General features: G+C 42.4%; 1 protein-coding gene across 1 annotated transcript in view; it reads right to left on the bottom strand.

Moving 5' to 3' along the window:
• Positions 1-11,149, bottom strand: part of TTLL12 (tubulin tyrosine ligase like 12) — a 28,957-nt gene extending 17,808 nt beyond the window's left edge. Inside the window, exons 1-5 of the mRNA XM_074151762.1 lie at positions 10,977-11,149; positions 4,737-4,912; positions 2,504-2,702; positions 918-1,077; positions 115-248 (exon numbers count right to left, since the gene is read on the bottom strand). Of these exons, the coding sequence (XP_074007863.1) occupies positions 115-248; positions 918-1,077; positions 2,504-2,702; positions 4,737-4,912; positions 10,977-11,096 (789 nt within the window). The 5' untranslated portion in view covers positions 11,097-11,149. The remainder of the gene's footprint in view (positions 1-114; positions 249-917; positions 1,078-2,503; positions 2,703-4,736; positions 4,913-10,976) is intronic.
• Positions 11,150-12,236: the final 1,087 nt, after the last annotated feature.

The raw sequence follows: 12,236 nt of genomic DNA, 5'->3' as shown, positions 1-12,236 counted from the left end.
GAAACAGTCTTTAAGCCTAACGAAAGCAGCAAAATCAGAACTCTTGCAATGCTTTTTAGACACTGCTTCTTCCTAAGAGAGACAAAATATGATATTAACTCATTAAAATTATACCTGGTAATGCTCATCTGATGGCTCTGGAGTAAAACAGTTGACATCCAACACTTCAGTAGGCACCCATGGTAACAAAACACACTTCCTGATCAAGCGATCCGTTTCCCCATAAGCATAATCACGAGTCACTTCATCTGCAGCAAAACAAGGACAACCTTTAGGAACTGCCTTTCATTCTACACTGAAAATCTTCTTCGTGGCATATCACACAAAAACGATAGTTGAACAGTTCATAATCCCACAATCCCCTTTTTTTATTTAAATGTAAAATTAGAGATAATTAAAGAACTACATTAAAAAGGGTATTATTTAGGATGGAAAAATTAGTCTGAAACCATCTGACTTGGGTCAGTTTAGTCACACAGCCAAACACTTATCTCCTCCACATCATGGGGGCATAAAGTGGCCCCAACTAAGATTACAGGAGTAAATTGTTGGCCTGGCATTTCCAAACTTCCAGTACTTGACTTTCTCACTCAAAGCTACAAACACAGACTTTTAAGGAATTTTTAAAGCATCTCAGATGACTGAAACAGTTCTTCCATTAAGACAGTGATGCAAGATTTAGGTTCTTTCAATAAAACTTTAGCAATATTTTTTGACTGATAAAGGCCTCTCACATAAATTATGAAAATATTAGTCAGAGAACTTTTAAGTTTGAGAGCATTACAAATATGCAATCATTTTGGTCTTGAAATTTTTGTTCTACTGTGAAGTGCTCAATGATTTGTAAGAATATGGCCCATCTTCTATTATGAGTTTAATAAAAAAAACCTACAAAAACTCAACAGACCTACACTTACCACCGGTTTCAAGGTCTCTCAGAGGCCAGAGAACAGTGTAAGCAATTTGTTGAGGCATATAAAACAGAGGTGCTGTTGCAAAACTAGGCTGATCAGAATGCTGAATGCGTGATCCAAATTCATCCATAATGTACCAGACAGGAACCTTCTCCTCTGCAGTCTGTGCAATTAAAGAGAGTGAGACATCCTGCCCATATCAGTTGCTAGAAAAGCACCGCAAGACAGAAGGCGCTGGCAGCACCCCCTACAACCATTTCTCAGTTTCCTAGTCTAGCCAAGACTGTGAGCAGGTGCTAGGTACAGAGGAACACTCATCTCTGAGGCTAAGCCAGGCTAGCATCCAGCTGGTGCTCAGAACAGCTTATTCCCATCTCCACTGCACACTCCCATCCTCATTCTTATGCTACTGTCATTGCCTACTAGATCTGTGTACCCTGTACCAAACTAGCCAGTTCAGGGAGCTAAACCAGCAGAAGGCTGTTTGGTAGGATTAGTTCTCCTTCAGTTTCTACCATAATCAGTTTGCTAAAAGTAGTTTGAAATTTACAGCTTAAGAGTAAAGGGCAGCAGAACTGCCTCCTGCAACAACAGCTGGCTGTCAGAGTGTTGAGGTTGCACCATCAAGGTACCCCTTCCTGCAACACTTGTCATGGTAAGATTCTGAATGAATAAAACTTAAATTGCTTGGTAGCATTACTATTGCCTTTCTACATAGGCAGAAATGGAGCACAGAGATTAGACTTAAAATACTCAAGCAGCCCAGTGCCAGGAAGAGGAACAGAAGACAAGCTTAACTGCAGGTTTAATTAATTGTCTTCCAGGAAATCACTTTTCAAGTGGTAACACAGATACCTGACTCACAAGCCATTCATGACATCAAGATGGGAAACAAAGCCACAGGGTAGAAAGATTGAGAGATACTGTTCAGATCTCCCTTTTATTTAAAAAAGAAAAAAATTTTAAATATTTTAAAGAAAAAGAGAAAGCAGTCACAATGAATCCCTTTCTCGGGCATTTTTCAGGCCTGATACTACTGTGAGCTAAGCTGATAACTTAATTGATAAAGGTCACCACTCCAGAAAGTGTTTTCATTTACACATTACAGACAATCGGTTGCCAAATCCAAACCAGGAAGTTAAATTCTTTGACAGTGTTGATATATCCCCAGTATGTAAAGCATTCTACACAGGTGAGGAAAACTGCCAGCATAGCCAAGACACACACTTTTATGTGAGACAGTTGATTCATGAGAGGTTCTTTCCTTCACTATGAGAAAATTTGAGTAGAAAAACCCCACATAACATACAAGCAGAACTCCCCCTCCCAGCCCCCTTCTTTTACAGCAGACTCTTCTACTCTATATAAAAACCCATTCAAAGTTCTCATCAGAAAGCTGGTAGCAAGCTGCTGTGCATTTAAGCCTTACATGGCATCTGCTTTCTTTCCAAGTAGAAGTTTATTCTGAAATGGCTGTAAAGGCCCTTTTTTAATGAACATGTATCTTCATCAATAACCATATATTGGAATGTCTTCACTCAGGATGGCTCAGAACTTTTTAGCATCCTAATTAGGCTTTAGAGACTTACCCCTTGAGAAAGCTGGTAGGTCTGATTGTATTTCCACATTTCCTGCAACACTTGCTCAATACTGCCCTCATCTGGGATCTCCCCGTGAAAGTCGATTCCCATGAGATTTGTCATTCTGTGCAGTAAGCCAGGTACATGAAGCAGCTGCTGCCGGGCATGTTCAACACGGTATGTCCAGGCGTGGTCGATGAGGAAAATGCTTAAAGAGAATTTTGGAACATTACAACAACACTTTTTTTTTTTTTTTTTTAACACATATATTCGCAGAACATTTTACTATAAGAGCTACATTTCCTTGTAACTAAGTCTTCTCTTATGCCCAAAGTAACTCCCTGAGTACACACTGTGACATTTAAGGTTAGGAACAACCTCCCACTTACACTGTTTTTGTTCTAGAAAACTTATTTTGCATTAGTTACCATTTCCATGAAAATGAGGAACAAACACAGCACAGGGCACTCAGTTTGTATGCCTAAAGGTCCCTTTAAAGTCCGGGAACACAAGTTTCTTCCCTTTTGATCATTATTAACTCCACTCCATCAACTTGATGTTCCTGCCTTTCTTTTCCTTCTTGTATTTGAGGATCTTGTTAGTCATGAGCTCTGTGGCATCTACCATCGTCTATAAAACTAGGTGGAGAGGTCTGATTACCAAAAACCTGTATCTGCTATTAAAAAAAAAAAAAAGCATTAATTTTAAGGTTCATTGATTGTTTCTCTATGGAGTTTTTGGGGAGTTCCCTCCTCTTCCCAATCTTTTTAGAAAAATTACATTGTTTTAAAATAATATAACCCAAACCAAAACCTTACACAACTGACACAGCTTCCCTTGACAAGTTTAGTCCTTATTTAGGCCACATGTTTTTTAAAAAAAACCACAGTTATTCAAACAGAAGCATTCTCCACATTTTGGTTTTACCCTCTTACTGAATCAAGTCAGAGAAAAATCTGAATTCTACTTGCTAAAATAAACCAAACCAACAAACAAACCCACAACAAACCCACCTCCACAACCCGTATTTCAGAAAGTTAAAAACATGTCAACTATCATGTACAGCAAGTATCCTTGAACAATTATTGTACCTAAAATGCCACATACAGAAAAAAACTCATTTAATTTTAAAATTAAAGACTCCAGAGAATGCTAAGGTCAAACTCTTTGGAAATGTCGGCAAAGAGGCACGTTGGTGTTCTGTTCCTATATTCACATACATCTGAATGTTGCAAGGAAGCCCAAGATTATTGTAGGAGCTGTTTTGAACTTTAGTTTTTAAGCGTGTTCTCAGATTTAGAAAGACAATGACTTACGCTAAAACAGGCACGTAAAGGCAGGTACCCGTGTTCTATGTTGTTTTTGCTCATGAAAGCTAAATTTAGATTTTTAGACTTTGTATGTTTACCTAAGACCTAAAAACGTACGAAAATTCTGGCAAAAGAAGTTTTATAGAACTGAGCAGAATTGCATTTACATTTCCAGCAGATGAGTATACCTCGCTGCTATTTATTAATATACAATGTAAATATACAATATTTATTAATATACACTTAAGACAAATAGCCTGTTCTATGTTTAAAAATCAATAAGAACACAAAAAGCTGTTTTAACATCGTTGTTTCTTAAGCAACTTTCTTCTAGTTTTATAACTGCACACTAGTCTCATATTCACGACAGATAAGCTGATTCTGAAGAAAGCCAACAGTAACCTGATATATTCAATTATGTATGCATGCATAGCATGCAATCACATGATCACACTCTTGAATTATATTTTAGCCAACTGGAGGAAATTTAATAGTCCATGAATCATTACTTTGAAGCTGCTTAGTACCTCCTTAGCCTGAGATCTGTGAAGGTCACAATTATTTCTTCAGTTGGTTGTTTTTTTTTCCCAAGGGCAAACAGTCTTGCAGATACAAAGGGTTTTTTTTTTTTCTGCAGAATTCATTTCAAGGTTGCCTTTTCCTTATTTTCTCCCTCAGTTTACTAAAACCAATTTCTAAGCATCTTCCTGCATGATTTAAAAAGGAACAACATTAAGACACTTGCACTTCTAGTAACCTTTTCAAGATGTGCCTCATAGCATGCACCTTTCCTCAAACAGGCAGCTATGTCTTACAGTAAGAAAAGAGGATTTCTGAATAGGATCAAACAAGTTTTAAAGCAAACTGTCCTTATCATTTTAGGGTTTAAAACCACTCGAAGTCTGAACACTAGTTCTGAAATCACTACTTACCTGTTGGGATTGGAGGCTTGAAGTCCATTCTCGTTTGTTACGATAACTTTGAAACAAGGTTCGTTTCCAGGATTTGGTTTCTTTTTTAATTCTTCTTCCATTTCTTCATCACCTTCTTCCTCTTCATCCACCTCTTCTACTTGCATTATCCCAAAATAGTCACCAGCATCAAATATCTGAGATGAAAAGTGCAAAAAACATCAAGCAGTTGGTTGAGGCAGTACCCCAATACGCACAATGCAGCTCTGAAAAGCACTTGCAGACACTTTTGGCCTGCAATCCGACAGAAAACGGCATTTTTAACGTAACAGATAAGTGAACAACAGTACTTATTCCTTAACACTAACAGAGCTGTTTGTTTGGGAAGTTTCTTTAGTTAATATTGGCAGGAAGTTTTGTTGGTTTCTTTGGTACCAACAGGTCTACTGATGATCATCTATTAGTTGAAATCCTCAGAAAGAATTTTAAAAGCTGAAAACAGAGTATCTTTGCTTAACTTTGCTAAAATCAACAATTTAAGACCAGCAAAACCAGGTGTTACCCAAGCTATACAACCATAATAAAGTACATTAAATTCCCTGAAGAAAAAGAGCTTTCACCAATCAAGTTCCAAACCAGTTAAGAAATCTCTGCATGCCTCCCCCTCTCTTCTTTCCCTACAAAAGGAACTGCCCACGCTCACTCACCTCCGGATGAGTTGTGAGATTCCTTATACTTCTGCAAGTTAAGGTCTATACACTTACCTCTACTAATGTGCTGAAAAGGGTTTGTTTACATTCTTGCCTTCTCTGGACATAACACCTTCATCTACATAAATTAAGTAGGTCACTACACAGATTTCCCTTCTGCCCAAAATCTTGCCAAATGGCGGGCTTGCATAACTTTTGAAGAACCAAGACTCTGCTAACAACTTTCATGATTTCAAAGTGAACATATGCTTTTAAGAAGAAAAAAATGAATAAAGCCTCAGAAGACTTTTCAAAACCTTTCAGAGGGAGTTATTTTGCTAAGTCACCCACATGCTACATAATGAACCAGGCAGGAGCAGGCAAATTATTTGCCTCAACCTAATCTCACTAGAAAGTAGCAGGGAGGGGAAAAAACCTAGAAATGTGACCTCTAGAGCTACTGGTTTTACAAGCCAAGCTCAGGTAGACCTAGCCTCTGACGTTACATTATTAAAAGCCATTACTTCTAGACATTGACAACTTATTAGCAGTGAAATCCCAGTGGCAGTGACAAGCTTTTATTTGTTTGAGTATTCCTTCGGGATAACTATTTCTGCTATAGCTATTTCAGGAGGGTAAGGAAATCAACTCCACATTTGTAAAGCAAGGCCACCTAGACAAAGCAGAGAGCTGCCCAGAGACATCTAACAAGGGAGGAAGGCAGCAGGGAAAGACCACCTGCTTCAGATCTTAAGCCACAGCATGGTATCTTAGACCAGATCCAAGCAGACAAGTGCCTGAAATTCCCTTCTGAGGAGCAGGAGATGGCATTTTCCTTTGGGCTGGGAGATAGAAAAAGAAGATGCCAACAACATGTTGGCTAACTCCACATATACATTTTTCTTAGGATAAATAAAATTACTTTGCAGACAATCTCACTGGAGAGTAAAAACACACCTATTTTTAAAAAGAATCAGAAATGGACTTAGTATCTTCCACTTCAGCAGGCATCACAATAGCTAGCAGTTCTAATTTATTTCTGGTTTTTCAGTTTTGCTAGAAGAGGATAACATTACTCAATAGTAAGCAATATCACAGCCTCCTGCTGTTACAACAGTACCACCAATGTTTCTTTAAGTCTCTGCTCAGTTGCCTGGAAAATTCACAGCCATTCATGTAACTGCAGGCAGGTCCCAGCAAAAGGAAGAGCCATTCCTTGTGTGTGGCCATCCGTGGTGCTCACCATTCATTTTTGCCAGGTTAACTCCCAGCTGGATCAGCTCGCTGATCTGGCTCACCACACAAGTGCTAATCCCGGTTTACAGTAGGTAGCAAAAAAGCGCACCAGGCAACACACACATTCAACTCCTCCCTGAAGTGACACTTCCCTGCTCCTGCTGCTGTCCTCATCAAGCTCATTAGCTAGCAGAAGAAACTGCAGCTAAGTGACTGACAGTCATTAGAAAATTAAAACCACAAGTGTGATTCACTGAGTCCACTTGACACCTGCTACAGTATGGCACTATGTATTCTTTCTACACTTGACAGTGTCTTAAAGAGTTTGTACAAGCTGGGTTATGAGGTGAGCCAGCTGCTGACTCAGAGATTAGCCTTCACTCGCCACAGGCTCCACTTGTTCACCAAACACCCATGAGGAATGTTAGTATCAACTCCTACGACTAAAGGTAAGCTGTTTGTTTTATATTTTATTAAACATCAACTCAAGACTTGAAAATGAAGGGACTCCAAATCCCCTAAGGCAAAGTTTTGATCTCTCCCTCCAACAGAGCAGCAGCAGCATGAGACTGTAGCAGTTGCATTTAGCAAAAAATTTCCACTTTTAATACCTTTTCAGCAGAAGTATGTTAAAAAACCCTCATAGAGAATTTATAAAATTGAAAAAATAAAGTAACTGTATTCCTCACCTGAAGCAATTCACACTTCTCAGAACAGTAGTTCAAGACCACCTTAACCAGTGGCTTTTTCTGAGTTTTTTGTTGGGTTTTTTTTAAATTTCTAATTGATAATGCAAACAGTTCAGTAGCGAACTGACTAGTTTGGCAGAAGTGGCTGGCCACCACTGTGGACACACAGCCTGTTAAGCAGATGGAGGACACTGCTGTTCTCCTTTTCCCCTCCCTCCCTTTAAGAGGGTCCGTCACACTGTGAACCTACTAACGCAGGAGCTCCATTAAAGGAATCTTAAGCTACTTAAGGCACACATCAGCCAGATAAGATCACAACACCAGTTTGAAAAGTATAACCTTTTGCTTGAAGCAGAATAGGGAGAACTCCACCAGAATAAGTAATAATCTCTAGAAATCAGCAAAGGGATAGCAACACATTTCAGTGGCACAACCATTTGCAAGCAAAACATGCTTGGGCAAAATCACTCCCTCTTCATATTCAGGTGCAGTTCCAACCTAACAAACCTAATGAACCAGAGAATGTGATAACAAAGCAGGCACATCATGACAATTACCACGCACAGGCATCTTCAGCAAATTCCTTATAGGCACACTGCAAACTACTTCGAAGGCCACAGGTAGCCTCTGAACAAGAGCCTGCTCTGGAAAATAAAGTCTAGTGATATTGATCAGGCTTATTCCTTCTAGCAATTAATTAAGAGCCTCTATTTCTAACCAGGATGAAACTCTAAGCAGCCCTTTGCCAGCAACATCTCAGGGCCACAAAAATCTTGCTGCAATATGTTTTGTTCTTCAAGTTTCTGCCAGTAATATAGAAAAGTTTGCTTCCCAACAGAGACACCGAATGCCAAATGCAAAATAAATAAATAAAAGCAGTTTTTTTGATCTAGCAGATATACCATGTTTTGAATGAGCAATCCAATTCAAATCATGGTTACATAATGTTTTCAAAAGAAAACCTGCTCTAGCAGATCTCAAGATAAATGAAAAAAACCAAACCCTCCCCTTCTCTTGCAGGCTTTAACGTACACATAGGAAGGGGAGTGCATTCACTCTGTATGTTGAAGCACATGTGTATGTTGGAAAACAGGTGCCTGGGCTTGGGCTCTAGAGGTATCCATGTAAGAGAGATTTTTACCTGGATTATGGATGCAAATTTTCCAAGTCCTATACTAGAAAGTTTTAATCTTTGCAACAGGTTAGGACAAATGAAAAATTCCTCCTACTTTCACACATGAAACAAGGAAACTCATTCTATGCTACATGCTGCACTAATTTTCACACCCCATACTCCCCCAGTTATTCTTTATTACCCAGACTCCCAAAACATTTTCATTCTCTCCCTTCACTCCCTTTGTTTTCTTTACTGCTGCTCCTCCAGCCACTTCACATGGTCCAGTTCTAATTAAGGTACTGTAGTTGTCTCTACCTCCTTTCAAGAGCTCATCCCAGTCCACAGCACTCCTCACAGTTGTTTTCCCTAGACATCCCAGTCTTCTCCATATCCTTCTGCCCTTCTTCTGGATAAAACCCAGAAGCTGCGACAGTGGAGACAAGCACCATCAGCAGCATAATTTACCTTCCTAAGCACAATGAAATCATTAAATCTCTTTCTCCACACGAACTGAAACACTTAGTACAAAAGAGCATGCTCAGACACCACTGCAAGCAAAATGAAGCAGAAGCAGCCTGCCACCTTAGGGCATATGCTTTCTTCATCCTGCCTTTCGCCATCCTAGCCTCTGCAAAAAAATCAGGATCACGAGTCTCCCCTTGCTCTATTGTAATATGTTCTAATTTTCACATCCCCCCCAACAAAGCTGGTAATATGCAACAATTTCAGCCACAGGACACCAATCTTCAGCCTGCGTTATGTCCACAGTTTGCCAGCTACCTCCAGCTTTCTGATACCGACATATGGCAATGCAACAGTTTGCAACTTTATGTTTCTTTACCAGTTTTATACTGCCTTCTATTTCATCCTGTTCCAACACATCCTTTCTCATACCTTCCTATTTAAGCAGAGCAGTAGACATTCCTTGCTTCAAGTCACTTGCACATATGCCTGCTGAGAGAGGTATAACATAACAGGAAGCTTGTGACCGGCATATGCTTGAATTAATGTAGATTTATTTTCTCTGTAATACACACATAATCCTGTTACTAGCAGTGGCAGACACACAACGGTTAGAAAGCAGTAAGAACACATTCAGACCCTGTGCTATAAACACTCAGATTATATCACAGCTTGCTATGCTCCCTCCAGTCCCAACTTTGAAGTTGATGTGGGGAAAAGAACAGTTCAAGTAATCAAGAATTAGTTTACTTGTACATGGGTGTTAAACTACAGTCCCCTCTCCTTGCCCACTGTCCTACAATTCCTGTTCAAATCTATCATCCCATCTGTTTCTCCACTGCTCATCAGTTTGCAGTGAGCAACTTGCACACTGCACCCCACCGCTAGTTCCCTTTTCTCCCCGTACCTTAAGGTTCCTATCAGATCTCTTTCTTTCCCCAAGACTGAAAGTTCACCTCATTCTTATTTCCTTCTCCAGGTAGACTCCTCCAGACTCCCTGGAGCACTCTCAAGTCTCCAGACAACTAGTTTCGGGTTCTGCCTCTTTCCTGCCTCAGTTCCTGGTTCCTTTACTCCAATAAATCCAAGACAGCTTTCCTCACTACTAAGGCTGGCTGCGTATGTCCGAAACAAAATAAATTTTCTAAATTCAACTCCTGTCTTCACAAGCTGTTTGTCCAAAATTACTACTTTTCTTGGCCTGATGAAGTCAGACAGCACCGCTACTCTGAGACACTCTACAAAGTGGTTCTTGCGTTGTTATTATTTCAACCATTCCCAGAAAGTTCTACCACCATCCCTGTCTTCTGAAAGAACTGAACAGCTTGTACTCGGGTCAGGAATAAATGAGCAAACCAACTGGCCGAAAACACTCCAGAAAACAATCTGAAACAGGTAACTTGCGCATATGCAAGACAAGCTCTGCAGAGTTATAAATGACTGAGAACTGGGTAGACCAGCATGGAAGTGAAGAGAACTGAGAAAAAAAGAAATATATAATCAGGTAAAAGCCAACCCAAACCATAACGCATTAACATATGACAACATTCTGACTTTAATACTACCACTGCTGCTTTCCTAAATTCCTCTTTGGCAAAAAGGGCTGAAGGCTTCAGGACACATTCATCAACCCTCTCCAACGCTGGATCTTCAGTTACCAGGATCCCCAAACGTTTTCAGGCTTCAGGCTGACAACAATAAGACGACATCGGATACGCACAACACACCCAACCTCTTTCGCAGCCTCAAGCTGCAGCTTCGGTAACGCAACGGGCACAAAGCTTTTTCCCACAGCAACCCCTCGGCTCTCTTCTTCGCCCCGGCGGGGAAAGGGGAAGCCGCCCCCCACCACGGCTCCCCTCACCATCGCGGGGGGGCTGGAGGGGGCGTGCCCGCTTCATACCCAGCTGCGGAAGGGAGGAGAGGGGACCCCCACTCCCCACCACTCTGTCCTCACTGAGGGAAGAAGCCCCTTCGACGCCGGGGGTTCCGCCCCCGGCCCTGCGCGGCTTTTCCCGCCGAAGGCGCTTCCCTCAGCGCCGTTCTTCCCCGCCGGCCGGCCACCCACCTCTCCACGCAGTTTGCGGCACAGGCTCTCCCAGTAGCGCGCCGGCACCCCCGAGGCGCGGAGGGCGGCCCCGTGGAGGGCCACGAAGGCCGGCAGATCTTCCTCGCCGTCTCCCGACATGGCCGGGCACCGCCGCTACCCGCTGCCGGCCCCGCCTCGGACCGGAGCATGGCGGCCAGGGGGCGGGCCCTGAGAGGGAGGGAGCTGCGCGCGCGGGCGGGGCGTTGCCAAGGGCGGGGCTTTCTGAGGGGCGGCGGCGGCCGTTGGCGGCGGCCGTTAGGCGGTGGGTCGCCTGAGGGAGGACACGGCCGGTTTCCAGTCACACCCCCCCCCGCCCCGAGAAGAAGGGGGTCTGAAGGGGTTCTGCCTGTGCTTTGTTCTTCTCCTGTCCTTAAGCTTTAATAATAGGATCTACCCGGCTGAGGAGCAGCTCTGTGGAAAGGGGCCTGGGGGCCCTGGTGGCCAACGAGCTCAGTATGAGTGAACGGTGTGCTGCTGCGGAAAAGAAAGCCAACAGGGTGCTGGGTTGCATCCACAAGGCCATCACCAGCAGAGACAAAGAAGTCATTATCCCATTCTACTCAGCTCTTGTCAGGCTGCACCTGGAATACTGTGTTCAGTTTCAGTCCCTGCTGCACAAAAAGATGTGGACAGGCTGGAGAGGGTCCAGAGAAGGGCCACCAAGATGATCTAAGGACTGGGAAGCCTGCCAGATGAGGAAAGGCCAAGAGAACTGTGTATGTTCAGCCTTCAGAAAAGAAGGCTTAGGGGAGACTTTATCACCATGTTCCAGTATTTAACAGGTGGCTACAAAGAAGATGGAGACTCTCTTTTAACAAGGAGTCACATGGAAAAGAGGCTGGACAATGGATACAAGTTACTCCAGGACAGATTCTGATTGGACACGAGGAAAATTTTTCACAATGAGAACAATCAGCCATGGGAATAATCTCCCCAGGGAAGAGGTGGATTCCCCAACACTGGACACATTTAAGATTCAGCTGGCGAGGCTGCTGGGCCATCTTGTCTAGAGCGTGCTTTTGCCAGGAGAGTTTGGACCAGATGATCCTTGAGGTCCCTTCCAACTTGGTATTCTATGATTCTATGAATGAAATGATAGCATTCGTGGTGTGATGCTGGCCACAAGATTTTTGAGTTTCCCAGTATTTTGTGACGAAGGGGCTTTTTGGGAAGGACACAGCCATAGCCCCTGAAGTGGGTTACAGGTGGGGTGCAAGGCATGACAGGGGCTACCTGCCA

This window comes from Numenius arquata, chromosome 1 (genome assembly GCF_964106895.1).
Source record: "Numenius arquata chromosome 1, bNumArq3.hap1.1, whole genome shotgun sequence".
Classification (NCBI taxonomy): domain Eukaryota; kingdom Metazoa; phylum Chordata; class Aves; order Charadriiformes; family Scolopacidae; genus Numenius; species Numenius arquata.
This window is presented reverse-complemented; position numbering and strand designations above follow the sequence as displayed.